Source organism: Drosophila suzukii, chromosome 2R (genome assembly GCF_043229965.1).
Source record: "Drosophila suzukii chromosome 2R, CBGP_Dsuzu_IsoJpt1.0, whole genome shotgun sequence".
Classification (NCBI taxonomy): domain Eukaryota; kingdom Metazoa; phylum Arthropoda; class Insecta; order Diptera; family Drosophilidae; genus Drosophila; species Drosophila suzukii.
The window spans coordinates 17,983,166-18,006,368 of record NC_092081.1 but is presented as its reverse complement, the minus strand read 5'-3'; the positions used below and the strand labels follow the sequence as shown (position 1 = coordinate 18,006,368).

The following is a 23,203-nucleotide window of genomic DNA, read 5'->3' as shown; positions in this document are numbered from 1 at the left end:
CGATTCCTGGTCGCACTTACAACCATCCACACAAAAACCGCCGTGACGAGGAAAATTCACACACAGATACGCCGCACCACCTGCCTGCGTTTACGGCTATGGAAAAATGTATATGAGCGTAAAATTTGATTGAAAGTGATGAATTAATGAGGCGTTAAATGATTAAATACGAAGAGAATGTGCGCTTTGCGCCCTACTGAACTGGAAGCTTGCGACAGCATTAACAATATCGGACCCAAAGGGTTAAGAGCCGCCCCCTTTAACCCCAACTCCAGCCATTTGCTGTAATCAATTCAGTGAAGTAAGCAAAAAGTACCAAAGGCAAAACATCTTTTTCCAACTGGTTGAAAACTGGAGATTTAATGGTCGAAATGTATTTGAGTTTTGGGATCTAACTAACGAAGAAGTTTCTATAACCCTGTAATTATTAGCAGTCGTAATATCTTACTTAACCGAAATTCCAATTTCAAGAGGAGTTCTAGTTTCTCCCCAATTTCGCCCATTTGCTGTAAATAATTCAGTGAAATAAGCAAAAAGTACCAAAGGCAAAACATCTTTATCCAAATGGTTAAGAACTGGAGATTTAATGGTCGAAATGTTTATGAATTTTGGGATCCTACTAACATAGAAGTTTCTATAACCCTGTAATTATCCCCAGGCGTAATATCTTATTTAACCGAAATTCCAATTTCCACAGGATTTCTAGTTTCTCCACAAATTCCTGCAGAATTCTGAATTTACAGGAAAGCGAGTTTTAAATTACACGCACATTTCAACCTTCCATATATTCAAAATACATAATTCAATATGTTTTGGTAATTCACGTATAATTTGCATATTTGCATAATATGCCTTCTGATACCTCTTTGCCACCCATCATCGTTATTGATGGGCCTTTCAGGAGCAGATATACCCACAAGTCCACCACCCTTTCACAATTTTCGTGCGCACGAGAGGCGCATTAAAAACCAATAACTTACATTGCCTGTCAAAACCGCACAGAAAATGAGGATATGAAACATATTTACATACGAATACACACAGGGACACAAGGATATAATACATGGCTCATCGATAGGTAACCCGATTCTATGCTGAAGTACCATCAGGTGCTTGGCACCCATCGAATTTGCCCATTTATGAAGATGGAAGATTGAAAATTGAAGCGTGAAAATCGCACTGCCGGGGCAAAAGCAACAAAGAATTAGCAATTTATTTTTATGGCCAAAACAAGTAAAACATTTATATGTTTTGGTTAGATAAACCAATTTATTTGCCGTTTCCAGGACATCAAATATTCAAACTGCGTGCGGCGTCAATCAATTGGCGGCAAAAAGAAAAAAAGTGAAAAAGGGTAAAAGAGTTGGAGAATTTCCGCTGCGACAGTCAGAATAGAGCGAAAAGAATAACTAGGAATGCAAATGCAGCACTCAGTTGTTGCTGGGCCTTTGTAATATAGTTATATAGTCATAGACCATGGCCAAAACGTCGTGACTTGCCGGCAAAACTTCACTTTCGCTGTGGCCAGTTTTTCCCATGCAAATGCAAACAAGTTAGAATGGACAAGGGGGCAAATGTTGATGGTTACGTTACGCCATTTGACGCATACAAAATGTCCTTGAAACGAGCTGGCCATTATTCCCATCTAAATGTGAGTGGGTTTCGGATGGGGAGTGGAAATGGGATTGGGTATAGGATGGAGGAATGTAGCATTGGTTATCCATGGCACCGACAGGTGGCAAAATCTGACTTTGACTTTGCCTTTGTGTTTTGAATTCTCGATTTGCGGCGGCAGTTGCAAATTGATAAATAAAGTTGGAAGGTAAATCAACAAGGAAAGAATAGAGCCACTCACCGAACTTGAAATACTCTAAACTGACAAAACTATTCAAAGAAATAATACTTGTTTTGTTAAATTCCTAGTTTCAACTTGTATTTTCAAGGGAATGAAATCTCTTTTTATTATTTCTGTGTAGGAAAGTGGTAATATGATCAAATAGATATATTCTAATGAAACCCATTTCCTATGAATACTATTTTAGTTTACTGTATTAAGGAAGGTATCTGTATTAATCTATGTTATAATCAGGATGGTTAAAGACAACCGTAAACAGAGTGTTACTTTTGACATTTCTAAGTACAAATCTCGGTAGTTTTTAAAAAATAAATCCCACAAATAAGGATAACTTTCGTTCTGTGGTCAAAATACCTAATTGCCCTCACTAACCTTAACCATTAAAACTCTTATTTTCCCACAAATCTCGAGTTATTTTCAGAAATTCAGTAGGACTCGATTCGAGAGTACTGGTAGTCAGAAAAGAAGCGTGGGGGATACTTCAAGAAGGTTCTACCCCCTAGTAAATGCCGTCAAATGCAGGCGGAATGCCCTTTGCATTCGTAATGAGCTTCGACTTTTGGCTTGCGTTTCAATTTCGAGTTTCACTTGCAGTTTCTGTGGAAATGTCGCAGGAAATGGGATTTGCGGTTGACTGGCGGCTTTCCTTTTTGTTGCCAGTGCGGTTCTGCGGCTTTATTGAATCAAGTGTTATGATAAGTATCCTCACCCCGCAGCAATAAAACAAAGCAAAAAACCGAAGAAAGTAGGCAGCACTTTCGTGGCTTGTTTCCTAAAAACACGCTGCCAAAAACGAAAATATAAACGAAAACATTTATAGGGGCTGTTTCGGAAAAACTTTCTCCACTGTTTGTTCTTTTTTTAGATGCTAAATATAGACGGAAAGTTTAAAGTTGAAGCGTTTCCCCCGGCGCCTACGTGAATTCTCCCCCACTGACGTCAGCCGTTTGGCAACAAAAAGTGCAATATTTGAATATTCAATTAATTTATGCATTACCCCAGACACACACACACACACACAAGTGCAGAGGTTGAGTGGGTGGAGGAGTAAGTGGGTGTTTTTCACAAAAATTTCATTGCATACCCGAAAGGCGTCGAGTGCAAAGCACTGAGATTTCAGCTCAAGCGCCTGTATGTATGCACTTTTTGAGTGAAAGTGTGGGTGTTTTTGCTCGAGTGTTCGGTCTGTGCAAGTGTGTTGGTGACCACGCACCGCGAAATTAAAAGAGAACACGCCCCCCGTTTGGCAACCAGTGAGCAGAATCGACCCTCGACCAACCCCCGTTCAAGTTCAATGCAATCTGCACCCACTGTCGCCGGCGACCTTGAAGATATAACCACGCGAATTGGAGGAGAAAGAGGTGGAGAAAGCGGTGGAGAAAGCGGTAGAACATTCTAAGGCAGCTAAAATGACCACGGTAAACCCCAGGCAATTAAAGCCAGCATGTCACAAATTGTTTAATTTCCAGATAATATGCAAGGGATAACATTTAAAACAACCTTTGAAACAAACAATTGATTGCTTAGGGCTATTTTTTCTCATACATACGAAAGGCGGAATAGCCAATTATGCCAGGGAAATTGGCGGGAAACCGCGGAAAACTAAACTAATTCGGTGATACAACAAACAACGTTCGGTTATTGCATTTTCTCTCAACCCTTATGCCTTATTGTTTAATTAGTTTATGGATTTTCACAACAAACAAGTTGTGTGATGCTTGGAAAATGTGTGGAAAATTAGATAAAGAACACAGCCACAAGTGGCGGAATAGCTGAATCACTTAAGAAACTATATTTTTTGTAATATGGAACTGAAAGAAGTGGATTTCCTTACAGTCTTTACTTTTTAAAAATGATTTTTCAATTGTTAAAAGATTATACAGAAAGAATAGAAGGGAAAAAACTTTTAAAATCTCTTCCTAGAAAGGTTTCTTCTTAAATAATTACATAGTATACTTAGCTTATAGAAAAAGTTACTAAAAATCTTAACTATTAGATAAGGCCTGCTTACATTACACCATCTGGATGACTGTTGTTTTTTTTGTCATCACACGCGTCGTATGCGTAATATTTAGTGTCAATAACAACGAGAGCAAACAATGAAAAGGCAATCCAAGCAACAACAACTCATTTAATCAACACCACCACCACACACATGAGTATTTCCAAATGTTAAAAAGAGATGGAAGCCCTCAACTAAAGTCACGTGTAAATTCCAAATGCTGTAAATTAGCATTTATTGCCAGTGAGAAAACTAGAATGAGGAGATAAAGTGATATGGGCCACAGAAGTGTTTCGGTAAAGCCGCCCATACGGTGGACCACTGATTGATGGTTGCTCTTAGGCAGGCTGCACTGTAGCACAAGCAGAACAAGCGACAAAAGTGATAAACAAACATCACAAAAAGTCAACAATTCCCGGTTTGAACCGCACACAATCCAATTAGAATAAACTCGGAGAGAAATCAAGAGAGCGAGATCCCCGAGAGGCTAAAGTTTTGCAACAATAATCACCATCACACTGAGAAAAATCGTACAGCTAAAGTATTTAAGGTAACTTAAAAAAGTAGAAACTTTTTCACATTTAAAAGAATAGAACTTTGAAAGTAATGCGACTTAAGGAGACTTCAAGATACCAAATTTCTACTAATAACCTATTTTAAAATAAATATTTAAAGTATGATTTGATATAATTAGTTTTATATATAAAATAGAAATTAAATTAGAACTAAATATCCTTTTTATAATATTCCATATATTATTTTAAATATTTTGTTTATAATTGAATTTGATTAGTATCAAATATGAACAAAAAATTCTACGGTTTCTATTCCTAACGAAATTTTAATTCTATTGATAGTGGTTATAAATAAAGAATTCCAAACCGTTTGTTAAATATCATAGGTATTCTGTATACTTGTGTTATGATCAAATGTCTTAAAAAAAAGGTAATAAAATAATCGCTTCTGACAAATTCTGTAAAATTCCAAATCGATGACCAATGTTGCTGATATTTTGTACAGTGCATCAGAGGCGGCTGCATAATGACATCACACCCGCGATAAGAGTGAGATAGCGAGTAGGGGAAGAGCGAGAGGGGTGATCCCCGTATATGACATCAGCGTGTGCACGATTTGTTAACAGTTAAACGCACGATCGCTGAGGGGTAGGTGGGAGTATGGGGGTCTGTCGTATTACCACTGGTCGATTTCCGAGCAAGCGCAACTTTCAGCGATTTTTCAGTTTCACGTGCTTAGCTAAAAGTTCGATCAACAAATAAAAAACGAACTTGAGCCCGGACTTCTGCTGCTCATTTTTTTCGGACATCGTATTAAGCTTTAATTGACGTTTAACGACTCACGCGTGAAATCTCTTGAGAACCGGTTGTCTTCTATTTGTTGTTCTATGCTATTCTTCCCAGTATACCTCTTTTTTTTGGCCGAAAAAGCCGCAGAACAGAGACACAGCTAGTGGGCCACAAATCATATAAAACACTTTGTGAACCTGTCGCCTCTAATATTTTCATTATTGATTTATTTGCTTAGCTGCTTTATCATGCCCACCCCTCCAAATATTTTTTCCTTTCCCCCTCTGGCATCGAAAATCTATCTACCCAAACATTCGCTTTTTCGGAGGCCTTGTGTGCGTAACCATTTTTCGTTATTTGATTAAGATTTTTATTTTCATTATTATATTTCTTCTTATTTGTATTTTTTCCTTGGCTGCTGGTGCCACCGATGCTGTGTTGTTTAAAAACTCATTTCTTATGTGATTTTGATGTCAGCTTAACTGTGTTTACTATATGTTTTCCGTACCTCTGCCGCGATGTTTCTTCGATTTATTTGTTTTTTTTGCCCAATTGACACCTTAATCACTGGGACACGATGAGCAGAAAGTGTCCAATTCTGAAAGCTGTCAAAGCAAAGAATTCTTCTTGTTTTTTCCATTCTTCTTGCGTCGATTATTGGGATACTGTCGCTAGGAAGAATGCGTCATTTGAAATATTGCTGATATGCTGGTATTTCAAATACTTAGGGCATATTAGTTCTTAAATACACATATTAATGTTTGATATTAATGTTTGTACTGTAATCATAATTCTTTAAATGAATGTTCTCCCTAATATTAATATCCCTAGTATCTCATACCTTATCTGTCCTTAGCTCATTTGATATTTCATAATCAAGCATTTAGATAGCTGTTATCTCTAGGAACCTTTTGTAATACTTTTTATCACTTTAGACAAATTTTTAGATAACTTTAATTTCCTTACAGGGTATTTCACAGACAAGAACTCTCAATTTCCGCACTTCAATAATGGCAATGTTTACTTTGTTCAGTGGAGTCCACCTAAGAGCTCCTCAGACTGGAGAAGATTTTGGAGGGTTGTCAAACAGCTGAAGAACTCCCCAATGACGGCAAGACAATAGAGAACAAAAACGAGAAGAACTAGAGACTAGACCGGAGATTAGCCCCAATCTCTAGATTCCAAAATAGTCATACCAAAAATAAGTTATCTTATGCGAAACCATGTTATCTCCATTATCTGAAAGACAGTTGCCCGTTAGCGAAACCAAAATAATAGCTGCGAAAGAGAGAACTCTTCCTATTCATTAATAATGGTTAACCCAATGAAAGCAATTAAATCAAGTAGAGTCGAGTTCGGTTTGCAAAAGATTTTTTAGCGGAGACAAGACCATGACGTGGCAAACCGCCTCCTCCATCTCTTTCCAGCCCTCTATCGCCATCTCTAGCTGTCTCTACGACCTCATCGAATTGCTAATGATCCCAAGGTAATACTTCAGCTGCTTCATTGTTATTTATTTATTATTATTATTCTTTTTTCGATTATAAATTCATAACAAAGAAGAAATACCTACATATGGAGAGAGGGAGAGAACTTTTTGGCAAGCCAAATATTTATTTATTTCATTTGTGGATAGCCAAACAATCGTGTTCGCAGCGCACTAGAAACTTATTAACTGAAAAGTCTGAGTGCAAAGATGAGTTGTAATTTTTATGATTTGATCGAGTGCCCCCGGCTCCTTGAAAGGGGTCTCGAAGAATTCCAGCAGCAGATATTTTCGCTTTTTACGCATCAGCACAAATTAAGTCACTTTATTGCTCATTTACATTCACTTAAACTTTGCCTGATTAAAAAGTTTTGCTTTGTTTTTGCGGCAATTGAATTTGCTGGCAGCATGAAAACTTTATGCCGCCCTTAACTCCAAAGATGTTTCTTAAGGGTAACACAAAAGGGAACCTTTTTCGTACAAAAAACTTTTAAGGTAAGTCTCTTTATAAAACACTTGTCACTTACATGTGTTAAAAAATATCCTAATTAAGAAAGAAATTCGTATGCTTATCAGGAATTTCCAATGATTTTATTTTCAATGTTGAATAAACCAAAATTAGTCATAGTTAAAAACCTCCATGTAACTGATAATAATCATACGGTTCTGCACGCTATAATAGATATTTATAAATATTTGAAACGCCAATGGAACCCCTTTGCTCTCTAACTGAATCCTTAAACAACTAATTGCCTATATTAAAGGGGTTTAAAAACGAAATCGATTCGGTGTGCACCTACTGGTATAAAAAGAATCTATTCTAATAAACCCGGAAGGTCAACTCCTACGATGGTCACAGTTCATTTCCAGTGTCATCATAGGTGATTTTCTCCAAAGTCCCACCCACTGGATGAACGAGCGCATCTGGTGGGCTCCCAGGTATTTATGGATGACCTATAATTTAGATAATTCGTTAGGCAGCCTACCTTTCTCATGTGTCGTTTGGCTATGGCCGAATTGAACTGTTTCTCTGTCCATTGTTTAGGTCTCTAATTGTAACGCTATATTTATTCGGTCTAAAATTAGACTCATAAATGTCTATTTGAAGGCTGACCAGTTGGTGGTCAAAAGTGGCATTTTATTCAGTTCCAAAGGCAGGCCCACGACTTTTTGATTGAGTGTTTCTTGTTAAGCTTCGCAGAGCATTAACTTGTAGTTCATCCTGCACCATGAGCCAAACTTAACTAGCTAACCTGGCTAATGTATGAGTTCTGGTTATTTCCCGTTGCTTAGATTCTAATGATCGCCCGTCGAGAATCGGACAAAACTGTACCCTACACAACAAATGGACACACGTCTGTGCGGAGTGTATTTAAGCGGCTTAATGAACCATTCGGAAACTTTCACAGTCATCAAACATTATGATGTTGGCGATTTTTGGCACTCAACGCCACAAGTGGAACAAATGAAGTATTTTTTGGAGTTGGTTTTTTCGCCTTTGGACCTTTTCTTTTTTGGCAATTTTCAAGAGACCAATTTTTGGGTCTTTGGAATGGTAAATGCCCTTACTAAAAACAATTAAGTTGAATCTTACGTTTATGGAATTTTTTGCTTTTAAAATTAATTAAAAGAGATAGATCTTAAAAGAAAAATGTAATATGGCTCTTTTCCCTTTCAAAATTATATGAAAGAACGATAGATTAAAAAAAATGTAATACAATAGGACTTTCTCCTTTCAAAATAATTTTAAAGAACAATAGATCTTAAAAGAAATTCGTAATATAATGGGATTCTTTCCTTTTAAAATTATTTGAAAGAACGATTGATTTTAAAATAAAAATGTAACATAATGGGACTTTCTCCCCTCAAATATTTTGAAAGAACGATAGATCTTAAAAGGCATTCGCAATATTATGGGTTTTTCCTTTTAAAATTATTTGAAATAAAAATTGTATATTCTTTTTTATGTAATCATATAGACAATATATAACTTAAAACTTGAAAAAATTAAAAGTTGGAAGTTAATAAATGGTCTTGAGTATTTTCAATTCTTATAGTTTCTTTACCATAATATAGCGACTAACTTATTTTATTTCACTGTAAGTGCTACTTATTATTTATTTTGGGTGACTGGGATCAACCTGCACTATGCACTATGCACTACGTAATACCCTCTCCCATTCGAGTCATAAAAAACCCGTTCAACTAGCTGGGCTCAAGTGATCAATGCCATCACAAGACAATTACCAGAGCTGGCCAAAAACAGTTCCCTCCCCCTCAGCCCACAAAAAAAACGAAACTGCAATGTCCAGCAATGATGATAATGATCTGGCAAAAAGAACGAGCAGAAGCAAAGAGGCAAAAAGCCAGACAAGCGGCCAAAACAGAGGCCAAAGCCAAAGATCGGCAATCAAGTGGCCACTTCCACCCGTCCATCCAACCATCCAACTATCCATCTATCCAACCGTCCATCTAGCAGTCCGTCCACCAATCCCCCCATCAACCGCCAACTTCTGCAGGGAAAAACGAAACCAAAATCGTATTGCAAAGCGGCTGGGGCGAAAGCTCAAACACGAGCACCTGGCCTAAAAATAGCAACCGCTCATTAGAAATGGCTAAAAATAGATGGCAGCATTAAAGCGCGCCAACCTGTGGCACAGTGGAGTGCCGATGGAGTGGAAACCGGAGTGAATAGCAGAGGTGAAGGGACTGAAGCGCCGATACATGACGTATACGCACCGTGGTGCAATCTTCTGCTGCAATCTGGTTATCTCGCGAATCGCAATGCTGCTACTGCACTAGTTACGAGCTAAAAGTGACGAGTTTGGAGCAGAGCAAACTGGTATTCCGCTTTAGCTGGGGAATTGAGGAATTCCGAGGGGGGAAAACCCTACTGGAATATCATGTCCCCACATAATTGATGTTTTGGTAGTCCGCGATAAGTTCTCTGATGGAGGAACCTCTCGAAAACTTAAAAAAAATTACTCACAAGGAGAGATACATATACTTAAAATGATCTAAATAATAAAGCTAATACTCGTAGTTACACATTCCTAAAAAAATAAGATAGATTTAAACTTGATATTATAATGTAATATTATCATTATCATTTTTGTTAACTTGAGAATTTCAGTACCATTTTAATATTCATTTCAGTTTTTGGCTTTTTGTTTGTACTGTATGAAAATATCAAATTAATATTAATTTATTTAATAGTGATATTTGTATTTTGGAGCAAATAATTACATTTGAATGTAGAATAAATGTACCTTACAACAGATTCCATTCTATAAAAGATTGAATATTTAATTTTCAAATAATCCTTTTAACATTTATGTCATGTATCAATATCAACTCATTTATTTAACTTTTTCAACTTATAATCCGTTTACAGTAACCAACTCTTGACTTTGCACTCTAAAGGAATATTTTGCCATTTAAAGTGTAACCATAAAGTTAGCCCAAATCATTTTCATGGCAAAACTTTGTAGCCGCATCTAACGAGCTCGTGAAGAAACACAAAAAAAAACAAGAAGGTATTCCCTGCTGCAATCCCCTGGCAACTTTTAGCGAGCATAATTTCAAACAATTTAGTAAAGTTCCAGTGGCATTTCATGCTGTTTACATAAAGCAAATACGCGCAGTGCGGAGGTGAAGGTGGGTCCTCCAGGAGGTGGAAAAACCCAGGATCAGGGACACGCGCATTGTAAGGGCTCGGGCAAGGTAAACGAAGTAAATTAAACAGGGGGAACAACAACTGAAATGCCCACAGTGGGCGTTGTCGAAAGGGGGGTTGTTGGGGGGCAAAGAGACACTTAAACAGGCAGCAAACACTTAGAGATAACTAAGAATACCTTGAAATTAACAAACATTTGGCGCAAAAAATTGAGATTATAACCAATAATATTCACATATAGAAAAATATATCATATCATTACTAATATATTGTAATTTTGGGGTATTATTGACTTACACTCAAGAGATATATCTTATTATTTTCCTTATAAGAGGGTTCTTACAGCCATTACATAGAACATCATTTTTTGTTTTTCGTTTTTAAGGACTTTTTTCCGAGTGCACCGCAATGAGAAGCAGAGGAGCAACAACAAGCACAATAACGAATAACGAATAACAAGCCAAAGGCATGCGAAACAGCAAAAAGCAGGAGAAACCCAATAACATAAAAGCAAAAGAATTTCTTGCCAAAGGATGATGGCCAACCTGCCCAGGGGGGTGGCGAAGGGGAGGGCGGACAAGTAGAAAAACCCGCTTACAACAGCGAAAAAAAGCAGCAGCAGCGACGCCAAGCCAACCAACGACCTTGATAAGTTTTACACAGTGCAGGGGAAGGTGGGGGGCGCAAAGAGAGCAGGAGAGAGAGAACAAGAGAGAGAGATCCCAGTAAAAGGAGCTCCTTGAGGAAAAAAGGGCGGCACGGCAGGCCACCACAATCGATGCCCCCAAAAGTGGTGAGTTTCGCCACGCGCGAGATTGCCCTCTTTCTCTCTCTCGCTCTGCTGCTCTCTCATCAACAAGTGGCCCAGCTGTGAGTGGGGTTGATAAGGGGCATGGTGGGGCGGTGGGTGGCAAGGGGAGTTTAGCTGCTCCTTACTCAATTCGTTTTTTTGTGTCTGTGTGTCAGAGAGCAAGCTCTCTCTCTGTCTCTCTTTGATAAACAGCCTGTGGTGAGTTTGTTTTCCTCTTTTCAGCCTGATTATCATATTCTGCGTTTTATTATTGAATTTCTCGAAAATTGCCTGTTTGAGTGTGTTTGTGACGCATGTGTAAAGTGCGGCGCACAAATTGATACAACTGCCGCCCACCGCCCCTTTTCCACCCTTTTCAACACCCATCCCCATCCCCCCGCAGAAATCAAAAAACAAATTCCGCCAGTTAGTCTGTCAAATATGTTTGTTTTCCTCTCGCCCTCTCCTCTTTCTCTCGCTCTCTTTCTCTCTCTCTCTCTAAACAGTCAGCTGCCAAATCAGCTGTCCGATTTAAGGCAAATTCATTTAGCATTATTTAACAATCGCAGCCGCAAACGGAGAATAGAAAGCGGGAGATTGGAAAACATGTGCATGGAAAAGTTTGATCTCCCCTCTGGTAAATGGCAAAAAAAAACGGACTCGCCACATAGTCACAAAAAAAACAGGCAAGATGCAGAACGACAACGGCAAGCAACTAAAACAACTACAACTGCCTCCATTGTAGTTACCTGCAACGTGCCTGAAATTTCAAAAATGCAATATCAAAACCAACGCGGAACCAGAAAGATACAATAGTTTGGGAAAACCACACTTGAAATACCCTTAAACGACATTACAAAATACTTCTACAATAATCAGAATCTCTTATCTAAACTACTTGCTTAGAAACAATGTCGTAACTTAATCAAACATTCCATATACTAAACAATCTTTGTTTTTTACTTTGATGCAATATTTTATTGCACTGTCTGATATGATGAATACTGCATACTTTTAGCCTAAACGTATCTTTTATAGAGCAGCTTACTGGAAAATTTAATAATGGTACTATGTATATCTAGTTTGGAATGAAGATGGTTATAATATTCAAAGAATTCAATGTAAAGGATCAATATATGCATGATTCTTTACTGTTTTGACCATTTTCGACCTGAAGGATCATATCTTATGCTTAGTTATACATAGTTTTTATGACTTCCAATGATTTACTGCATTCCTAAGCTTATAAGACCCTCTGATAGGGTATTTCAAGCGCCGTGCTGCACTTGCAACTGCCAAACGAAACGAAACCGGACTCAACTGGACGCCCGCCCCTCGCACACACACCCATTAAGTGCTCACACACACTGGTGCCATTACACACACACACACACACACTCTATATCCATATAGACGACGCCTAGTTGAGCATTTTGAACGACAACTACAGCGGACAAGCCATAATTAATCAGACCTGGCCGGCAATATTTTACAAAAGCGAAACGAAAATTCCTCAACTTAAAGACGGAGTTTCTGCAGATCCTTAACTCGAAAATGTTTCTGCACATTGTTGCCATCTAGCCAATTTGGCCTTATCATTGGGCCAATAACACGTGCATTTCCCAGACAATTGCTGCGTTCCATTGGGCTGACTCAATCGCGCACTTCCTAATCACAAACAAAATTCTAACAAATCGGTAAAAACTTGTTTCTTGCCATCAACAGCAACATTAATTCGCATATTTTTACAAATTATATTAAAGCTCAAATACATACATGTGTAAATACACAAACACATGGAGTATTAGAAGTTGATGACGGCAAACACAACAACAATTCCAGCATTCTGAATTTTTCGTGTACTTTAAAAACTTGTTTTATTTATTTGCTTTTTGTTTGTTCTGCCGTTGCTTGTAAGCTTATTGAACAATTATATTATGGCATAAAAAATGACAATAGCTCAATAAGCGATGTTTGCACTCGCTAACTGGGAAGAAAGGGTTGTGAACAATTTCGAGGGTTTACGTTAAGAGTCTTAAGTGCAAGGATTTAACTATCATATCGTATTTCACGGCTAGGCTCGTGTTGGGACTTATTCATTGGTTAATAGTATGAATTCAATTAATCATTTAACGGAAATTTCCATCAATTTCTCTTTTGTGGAAAGATGAAGCTTCATAAGAAGTGGAATAGTTGAAATTGGTTTTCTACGTCGATGAAATTGAGCGAATTTCGGCTACAATTTCCAAAAAGCTAAGATTCTTCTTACATTTTCAGGATGTAAGTATGTATCTTTGGGTCCTGTCCACGAAAAGTTTGCTTTTATTAACTATATATGTACAAATAGTTTATATATTTATCACCAAATCTCAAAATCATCCTCTTTTCTGGGAAATGCTTTATAATAAAAAGTCATATCTCATTTTAAACAACGCATTGGTATCGTGATTGTGCAAAATCCATTCATGTACCGAAGATTTTCCAGACCCAGTGGAAAAATTGCATCAAACATTTAGCATGCAAATAAAACAATTACAATAAATTATCGAAAAAAAACCCAGTTACCCGGGCAGTGATTTTGTAACAGCATTTCGCTGGGTTTTTTTTTCACTCGCACGAACACAATGCAAATATATACATATGTGAGGTAATAATTGAGTTCGTTTCGCACAGTGTAAGTGGGGGAGGCAATGTTCGCCTCTTGATTCTTTTTTCTTTTCTTGAGATGCTCTTTAGTCTGCCCCTCAATTGTCGCTTCATTGAGAGAGGGCAAAATAAAAGAAAATTAGAGGGGAAGAGCCACTTAATTCTATGCTGCAGTTGGATAAAACGATCTGATATGCAAAACAAAACTATTAAGTGGAAAATTCGAGTTTGAGCTGCACAGAGAAATGGATGATTCTATATCGAACTTTTAAAACTTGAACTGTTTTATGACAAGTTTGAGTTATAGAGATGATCACACCAAAGGAATGTTTAACTTAATTGCCAATAAAGTCAGTTGTTAAATCTAAAGATGTTAAGTTCTATGTAGTTTTAGTAGTTCGGCTTAATTTACAATATTTCTTGTACTTTTTATATCTGAATAGTGCAAAATCTTGATCATTTCCCCAATAGTAATAGAGGATGGGAAACTACATTGAAGCTTTGATGATTTCTTATTACTAACATATGTATTCCTCGAACTTATCCCAAATTCAAAATTGGTATAAGGAACTAATTCACCAAATAGATAATTTTATCGTATAATAGGAGATGAGGGATTTTCAGATGGTCAGTAATATCACAACCGACTTTTGAACTCAACATTACAAGAAGTGCATTCAAAGAGGTGGAATAAGTGGCAGAAACAGAAAGGCTAAATTCAACTTACCGTCGCAAGTTCAAGGCCAAATGGCTCTCTCTCTCCTCTCACGCTCTGGGGCTTTTCGCTCTCTCTCTCGTTCTCTGCGTTCTGAGAGTGTTGTTGTGTTACATGTAAAAGAACTTTCGTTTTCCGGAAAAGGGTGGGGGGGTTGGGTGGGCGAAGTGGCCCACATGCAACTACCGTTAGGACGTGCGTTGTTTTTTGTTTTTCTTACGCTTTCGCACTTTTGCACTGCCTCGCCTGCTGTTTGTTATTGTTGTTCTCTGTTGTTCGCCAAACAGGAGCGACTTTTGTAAATTAATTAACAACACTCGCCACACTCACTCCCCACAAGCACACACGCACGCACACAGTTGCGTTCATCATGCGAGCGCGCGCTTCGAGATAAGCAAAGCAATTTATTTGCACTAAAATTTACTTTTGCGCGCTGAGCGAGACGTGGGCGACGGGGGGGTGGGGGGTTGAGGAGAACTCACCACACACAAACACACACTCACGCGACCGACGTAAGAGCGCACGTTTTCGCCCGTTTTTGGGGTATATTTCAATAATGTCAGCGTTGTTTTGATCTGATCCTATATACTAGGCTAGTTCCCGGATTAAGAGTCAGCGTTTCGAAATCAAAGCGATCGATTCAAAGTCTGATCAGATCGGTCCAATCGGAGCCTACGACGAAACAAGTCAACAACGACGGAGCGCTACAACAAATGTGCTGAGGGAGCTTTGCGCGGGTGGGTCACACTCGTCGCGGGCTACGGTCACACCTGGCGATGGCAGTGCGCCGATAAGTCGATTGGTGGTTCTTAGCGATGTACGTATTTGGCGCCAACACAAAATTTAAGGGTCTACTAAATTAACTTTCCAAAGTTTTGACTTTGAATTGACAGAGTTGCAATTACCATAATGAACTTAGTTAAAGGAATTCAAGGTAACCACAACATCAAACCGATGTAAGACTTAAAAAACAGATTGAAATTTTAAAAATTGATCGTATGTGTTCTCATGAAAAGGGAAATTAATAATACAATTTGAGGGAGCTACATTTTCAAATATAGAATAAGTCGATTAAATTAATTTAAATTTTCGAAAATAGCGATTACTCCGGGAGTTAACCTGTTTTAACTTAGCCGTACAAAACCTAGCATTTTCTGCCGTCCCTCCTACGGTCACATTGCTGAACCAAAACAAAACATGCCGGGTTTGAAATAAAAACTTTACTTAAAAAACTACTTTCACAGCATTGGTAGATTAGCTTTCAGAGCATCGAACTCCTTCTTTTCAAGGGGCTTGAGATTAGTGCCCGAAAAGGGCGATTTGAACTCCAGATCGCGGTGTTTATTGACCAACAATTTCTGGTCGGAGTAAATCAGGTTGATTTGCTGTTCAATTTGGTGTTGATCTGCAGGAAGCATTTATTAATAAGAGGATTTGTTATAGGAAGTAGTGGACAACCTTTCTTTAGCAAATATAAGGCCTTTTCCTTCTCCATTTTGACTAGCATGCTGCCAATGGTGATCCAAACTTTCTTGTCCTCGGACTTTTCCATCAGCCGCAATGCTTCCCGAGTTTCCTGCCGTCGTTTATCCATAACAGTCAGTTCCTGCTTGTTGGCCATTATTTTGTCGGCCAACTCCTCGGTCTTGGTTATTATCTCAATGCTTTTATCCAGATCCGCTTGTGACATTTTGGGTGTGTTTTTCTTTTTGAACGGTTCGGAACTCAACGCGGAAGTAAACAAAAACGTTCAGGGAAACCCATAAATTCACTAACGCCTCGGTCACAGCTGTTTTGTCAGGGGCTTAGTGGTAATTTATTTAATCTTAGTTATTCAAAAATAAAGAAGGCCGTGTTTATTTATAATTGTCGACCAGAGAAATCCAAGAATAATATCCTATTGAATGTTTTTGACCCTTACATCACATATTATTATAATAACTTCTATGAATGATATATATAAACGCAAAATCAAAATCTATTTACTTCTGTCCACAAAAGTGTAGACAAATAAGCCATATTGAAAGACAAAATAAGTTCTGCTTTAAATAGAAATTTGTCAAGTAATAGATATTTTCATTCAGATATCTTTAAAGTATTCAATAAATCAATTTTCTGGTTACTTTTAAACCTAATTTAAGTGAGATTTAAATATAAGGAGCACTATACCAATCCTTATTCCCATACCTAATATGGTCACACTACAGGACATTAAAATTGCAACGTATCTATCCCCTATTCAATTCATTCAACCTGCGCCCCTGAACACATCACATCTCAGTCGCAAGCAAAGATGGCCGCGTCACAAGTAGTTTTGTAGTTCCGAAACGAGACGTTTGTTTACGAGCACTATCACACCGGACTGGATCTCCTCCAACATTCGTGCAGCTATATATATTCACAGGGACTCCGAAGCAATGCATTCCACTGACAGCGCCAAGTGCCTGGGCAGCAAATCCCTGGCAATCTGTTGCCTGCTCCTCCACCTCTTCCTCTTCCCCCAGCCAGCGGTGTCACAGGTAAATCCCATCCCCGGATATAAACAGGGCATCCATCCACCCACACAGTTGACCAGTTTATAAGAGCCCTAACGCTCCTTGACCCAAACAAACATATGTTTGCAATGTGTGCACAGATGTTCGGCATATTGATTTCGCTGCATTGTGTGTATTTCGCGTGTGTGCGTATGTAGGTGCTTTGTGCTCCGTGGCAATTATTCATTTTCTACCTGGGGCTAATCTTAATCTCAAAAACCCTTTTCAGACTCAAAGTTCGCCACGCTATCTGCAAAATGTGGACAACAATAGCAACAACAACGAACGCCTGCAGCAGATTCTCAAGGGATCCGGAGCAGGATCGGCGGTCACGCAGCTTAATTGGCCACAACCGCCCAAACAAACCATTACCGATGTTAAGACTGAGCTGTTGAAATTGAACAACAGTGAGTGGACATCCTTCAATAACCGAATACCCTATAATAACCTTGAATTCCGTGCCCAGCTTATGTTTACCAAAACGCCTGGCCGGCGAACAATGTCAAGCTGGGAGCTGTGACAGCCGTGAGCTTCGACAAGGCTGGCAACGTGGTGATATTTCATCGCGTGGACCGCATCTGGGGTCAGACCACCTTTGACATAAGGAACCAGTTCCAGGAGAAGTACCGCGGACCCATCAGGGAGAGCACCATCCTGGCACTGGAGCCGGCAACGGGCAAAGTGCAATACGACTGTGGCAAGAACTTGTAAGGATCTGTAGATGATTGAATTCTTAACACCTTTACCCAGTTTATTAACAAAAACATGGGTATAGTATATGTAAGGGTTGTCCCTTAATACGTGACATTTTAGTTTGTACAATATAGACCCACCAGATGATTTCACAACTTGATTATTATCAATTTCATCTGCTTTTTAGCATTATTTTGTTTTCGTGAACTTTGTTTGTGCTTATAGTGCAGTATATGCTTATCTAGTGCAGGCTAACAAAGTAAGCAGTTAAAAAGCCACTTTCATAAACAATTTTATAAATTCAAAAGTACTTAGACATATCTATTATCAAATATAGAACATGATTAACTAACTCAGGCTTAAATCCTAATCCTAATCTTAATTTAAGATAGAGACGAGAATTTGGTCTTTAAAGTAACAGTTATTACTTCTAAGGCGGATTGTTTGTAAGAAGTAGATAGTCAGCTAAGTTATACAGCTTTGTCTCATCAGTAAGCCCTGTCTAATTGAATCTCATTCACAGCTTCTACATGCCACATGGCCTGACAGTGGACCCCGAGGACAACATTTGGCTGACGGATGTGGCCATGCACCAGGTTTTCAAGTTCCCGCCACGCGGAGGCGATGGAAAACCACTGCTTACTCTGGGCGAGGCCTTTCAACCCGGCTCCGGGCGGAAATTCTGCAAGCCCACCTCCGTGGCGGTCTTGGACAACGGTGACTTCTTTGTGGCCGATGGATACTGCAATGCCCGCATCCTCAAGTACTCGCGAGCAGGCGAGCTAATCCTTTCGTGGGGACAGAACACCTTCTCCGGCATATCCTTCGACGTGGCGCCCCAAAACTACTTCGCCATTCCCCACGCCCTTACTCTCGTTCCGGAGCTGCAGCTGATCTGTACGGCGGACAGAGAGAACGGACGGGTGCAGTGCTTCTCCTCCATTAACGGCACCTTCCACTCACAGTACCACAGCCAGCTGATAGGGGACCGTCTCTTCAGCATGGCCTACACCCCGGCAACGGGTGAGTGGATCAATCTTCTCTTGGTATCGGTTTTCATGAGGTGTCATAAGAATCTTTCGACCGATTGACGTTCGTTTGGCTTCTCGAGATTTCACTACTTAGACTACTACTACGAAGCCCCAATATACTATTCCCCTAAATATATCCCTTTTCCGCTTTAGGTGGGCAGTTGGTCATTGTGAACGGACCCACCGCCGAGTTGGGAATCCATCCCGAGCACTACAACGAGGTGCACGGCTTTGTGCTAAGCATGCGAAGCAAGCAACTGGTATCGAAATTCGGTCCCAATAACCTAGAGTTCCAGAACCCGCACGATGTGGCGGTCACCGCCGATGGCAACGAGATCTACGTGGCCGAGCTGAATCCAATGCGCATCCACAAGTTCGTGCACAGATCGCTTGCCAAGCCGATGTCCTTGTCGGCCACTAAGGACTCCAGCAACAGCGCAATTAGCCGGGCTGTGGGAGAGTCGGCGGCGCCGGCGCAGACTGTGCACCACCCCAGTGGCAAGGCCATTCTGGTGGCTTCGCTTATGCTCCTCTTCGCCGGCTCAACCTTTGCCCTGGCTCTGATTTTCGCCCGGCGAAGGAAACGAGGTAACCAAGCAATCAGCTCCGCTCCGCCCAGTGACCTGGTGTACCGCCAGCTGACTGCTTCCAACCAGAGTCTCTGCTGATCCTCAGTGCTAACACCCCTCACTCAATGTCCTGTGTTGTGCTGTCACTTACACTTAACTGTATTAGTAACCCTTATTTATAAGTTTGTATTGGTTTACCTTTGAATCTCCTTATATGGCTGCTATTCCCGCTTTTTTGGTTTCGTACACCGCACAGCATGTATTATATAAGTGTGTTTTGTATTTTTGCTTGCAAATTATATTTTGTAACTAAAATGTCGTTTGCATTTACTGATCCATATTATACAAATCCTTTATACAAAATACATAAGCATACCTACAAAATGTACCTTTTTGTCATTACGAGTCTTCTGTTTTTGTTTTCGGTTTGTTTCAGTGCACGCCAGATCGAAGATCTATGCATGAACTAAAAAGGGGAATGGGATCTCTCAGTGTTCTTGTGCCCGTTGATCTCATGGCAATTGTTACTTAATCTGTAAACCCCACATATCCCACAGGTTGTCTACCCTTTGGAGCCCGCAGTCGTCGTCACGCGTGGGAGAAGAGCGAAGGCTTCAAGCTTGGAGGTCTGCTCGATCGGGATCGCAATGGATTTGAGAAGCTGGACCAGCAGGCCAGCGATGAGGAGCAGGAGACAAAGTCGCTGGCGAGCGCTCAGTTTGCCTAGGCGATGGACCAAGACTTACGCAGCTAACGAAGCATTCCTAGTTCTAACTACCTGTACCTCATTGAAATACCGACTTAGTTGTACTCGTCGTGCTATGCGTGTTTCTTCGTTGTGATTTAGTTTCACTTTTTGTAGGGGCACATTCCGCAGAGAAATTCACACTAGGGAGTATTTATATTCGATTTCATTCAAGGTTGCTAGGACATTCCAAAGATATATTTTTATCCATACTTTTAGCGTTAATTTAAAGCGAGATAGGTTAAAAAAACGCCAATGCTACTTATAAATATTTTATAATATTGGAGTGCCGAATGGTACCCATTTTAGGGTGATAAACAACTCCATCGACTTTAGTCGTCAACCTCTACTTAACTTTTTAAACAGGTGGTTTTTTAAAAGAACACAAGGATCATATGGCTTTACTTAATTAAAACTTGCTTATAGAGTTAAATTGAAATTCTCTGCCGAATGTGTCTCCTCTCTTGCGATTGATTTGCCAAATGGAATATAGTCTTATGAATCTGTCATTGCTTGTGTGTTTTTTTTATTCAATGTCTGCGGCTAAAACTAAACTAGAATTCTTTATAAATATGAAATATTGCATATCGTATCGACTAATAAGGCCCCATAGTGGCTAATATGTGTGCTCCTCGACCTCGTCGCGGGTTGTCCTGATCCCAGAAGACGTAACCTTCAGCTTCTGGCTGGCGGTCAGACAACCTGAGCGAGGAATCCCTCGTTCTCCTCCGTCACGATAGCATCGATGTTGTAAAAGATTGCATGCATTGCAATTACAAAGCAAGAGGCGCCCAGTGTCCAGAAAAGCACAGCTCCCGCACCAACCAGGAAGAGCACGGGCGCCGTGGCCAGATTGAGGGCTATTATTTGCTGGCTTGGCGTCAGCTGGTGACCCACCACGGTGATGTTGCTGTTGCGCACGCGCAGCTTGTGGCACCCAAAGGCGGCGGCCAGGATGACCAGCAGAATGCAGGGCGCCGTGATGCTGGAGGGGATTACAATAAGTAGTTAGTATGGTTCAAGGTGGGCATTGGGATGACTCACAGGCAGTAGATCATCAGTACGAAGAAGATGAAGACGTAGTTGGCCTGGAAGTAGGAGAGATTCCGAACCACACGGTTATTGAGGCGCTGCATGCTGACAGCCGTCTTGAAGTTGTTGATGTTAAAGAAGACGATCCAGGGTCGCAGGGAGTTGCGCACCATTTGGAAGATCTGCAGCGGCGATGGCATGTTGGCCAGTGTGGGCAGGCTGTGGAGTATATGGTGCATTAGTTTGGGACTTGTATGTCCTGTCTATAGGTCACTCACCTTTGAAAGTCCACGGAAAACCGGGCTCCCGAGGGCGGTGGCGGCTGCATGTTCCCGGACAAGTTCCCGCTGGTTTGGGCCATTTCGAGTCCTCCTTTTCTTAGCTCTGCTGAACTCTTATCTTAGTGACACGTCTTCGCTGCAATCTGCGACTCTTTTTTTTACCCTGCGTGGGCGTTCTACAAGTGTTTGGTGTATCTTCACTTGGTTCGGGAATTGTTTTGCGGATGCTGTGGCGTTTGGGGAGCAACGAGGACTTAGCGGGGCCAATGCTACATGGAGGCGGTGCGACACAAACGGCTGCTTTCGATGTTGCTATCACAATTCACTCTTAATTTGCTATGACATTGTTCTTTTCTGGGAAAACAGTACAGAAAGTTTGAAAAAATCTGATGTGGCAGATAGTTCTAGGATAGAATCAGTGTTGCCAACTCTTCGGGTCATAAAAGAGCTGTACCAGTCTTTAAGAAAGCTAAAAATAGCCATACATTTTTAATGGCATATTAATCAATTAATAAGATGGAAGTACTTAAGGTTGACATCGTTAAGGAAAACAAGTACATACTTGAAGTTACCAGATGAATTTATAAGGCTATTGTTACGAAAGCTTTGCGTGGAAAGCAGCTAAAATTCCCGCTTGCAAATATAAGACCGATAGATCTAGTGGAGAAATAACTAAATTGGCAACACTGGATGCAATTGCCCGTACTGCGTAGAGTGGCCAGACCGAATTTGGGCAAATCCACTTAAAAATATCGTTTTGTTTGAGCCGATTCGAGCATCGTTGGAGGATGCATTGTAAAGAATTCTTTAGAGGTGGATAAATATTGATGTTCGCAGACATTTCTCCACCTCTAGTATTCTCTGCCGAGTATACAAGTCCAACCAATCCACTTCCTCAAGTAACTTCCGCAGGATACTCCGAAGTTCACCCACAATTTTAAACACTATCAACCTCATTTCTTTGGTAGACCACTCCTATAAATATAAGGATTTGAAATTTTTTATAGCCCTACGTATGAATCTTAAGGAATCTGTTTGTTACTTGTGTCCTTTAGATCCGCGTGGCTCTGGTCCCTTGGCATCCTGCAATGATGTAGACTAAAACTAATACTGACAGTCTTACACCACGCACTACACTTCAAAAATGGATAATTATTAAAAACTAATTAACTGCAAAACCATGTTTGAATCTACAACGTATAATTTATGTCCCAGAGTTTCGCCGCTTCAAGAAGTTCAAGTATACAAACTTTAGAACTTATTATTACTCTACTATTACGGGAACTAAACAGATCTTTTTAGGATACGTTTTTTAAAAGATTTAAGTAATCATATAATAATTACAAATAACTGCTTTTAATGCAATTTTCAGTATATGTATACTTAAATATTATAACTAATTTAAATCCAGTCAGTTTATCTAACGTTAAGCAAATGTCATATTTTTATTTTAATGTAAAAAGGCGAACTCCTTAGAAGAGGAGGAACCAACCCAATTCCAGTAGACGAGCTTTCTGTGTCGTTCCCGTCTGCAATAGATATTTAAAACCTTTATATTCCTGACCATTAAAAAACAATTTTTTTTTGACATATAAAGTTATATTTTTTTAAAATAAATTAATAATAATTAAATAAATAATTAATAATTAATATTTAAGTCATGGAATAACAGTTATTGTAAGCCTTTTAATTTTTCCGATCAGAGAATAACAGTTATTTTCTGACTTTTATATAAAAGTCGGAAAAAAATCGTTATATTTTTAAAAATTGCAATATTGGTATAGGAGGCATTAAATACGCTTTTTATTTCGTCGGTTAAAAATAACACAATAACAGCTATTTTC

General features: G+C 39.6%; 4 protein-coding genes across 17 annotated transcripts in view; 1 reads left to right on the top strand and 3 right to left on the bottom strand.

Moving 5' to 3' along the window:
- The window catches only part of Mef2 (myocyte enhancer factor 2), a 48,222-nt gene extending 33,032 nt beyond the window's left edge, over positions 1–15,190 (bottom strand). For 6 of the 12 annotated variants that reach the window (XM_036813661.3, XM_036813663.3, XM_036813667.3 and 3 more), the window contains exon 1: positions 14,487–15,188. The gene's annotated coding sequence lies outside the window, so the exon portion shown is untranslated. Of the gene's footprint in view, positions 1–14,486 lie in introns of all 12 variants that reach the window. The other 6 variants (XM_065863563.2, XM_036813659.3, XM_036813666.3 and 3 more) reach the window with 3 other exon arrangements.
- Positions 15,191–15,674: 484 nt separating this feature from the next.
- Pdrg1 (Pdrg1 prefoldin-like subunit) lies at positions 15,675–16,224 on the bottom strand. The gene is made up of 2 exons (XM_017072712.4): positions 15,933–16,224; positions 15,675–15,879 (listed from the first exon to the last, which is right to left on the bottom strand). The coding sequence occupies exons 1-2, from the start codon at positions 16,162–16,164 to the stop codon at positions 15,713–15,715; spliced, it is 399 nt and encodes a 132-aa protein (XP_016928201.2). The 5' UTR covers positions 16,165–16,224; the 3' UTR covers positions 15,675–15,712.
- A 516-nt stretch (positions 16,225–16,740) lies between these two features.
- Pal1 (Peptidyl-alpha-hydroxyglycine-alpha-amidating lyase 1) lies at positions 16,741–20,555 on the top strand. Of its 3 annotated transcripts, none has more exons than XM_017073929.4 (6): positions 16,741–16,993; positions 17,238–17,415; positions 17,475–17,715; positions 18,225–18,724; positions 18,886–19,320; positions 19,859–20,555. In XM_017073929.4, exons 1-6 carry the CDS (start codon positions 16,892–16,894, stop codon positions 20,026–20,028), a joined length of 1,626 nt encoding a protein of 541 aa, XP_016929418.2. In that variant the 5' UTR covers positions 16,741–16,891; the 3' UTR covers positions 20,029–20,555. The 3 variants fall into 3 exon arrangements, with proteins under 3 accessions (XP_016929418.2, XP_016929420.2, XP_016929419.2); XM_017073931.4 differs by having other exon boundaries at positions 18,886–19,389; XM_017073930.4 differs by lacking the exon at positions 19,859–20,555 and adding an exon at positions 19,738–19,781.
- On the bottom strand, positions 20,551–21,793 carry LOC108009515 (prenylated Rab acceptor protein 1). Its single transcript, XM_017073934.4, has 3 exons — positions 21,357–21,793; positions 21,091–21,297; positions 20,551–21,031 (listed from the first exon to the last, which is right to left on the bottom strand). Exons 1-3 carry the CDS (start codon positions 21,437–21,439, stop codon positions 20,740–20,742), a joined length of 582 nt encoding a protein of 193 aa, XP_016929423.2. The 5' UTR covers positions 21,440–21,793; the 3' UTR covers positions 20,551–20,739.
- Between the last annotated feature and the right edge of the window lie 1,410 nt (positions 21,794–23,203).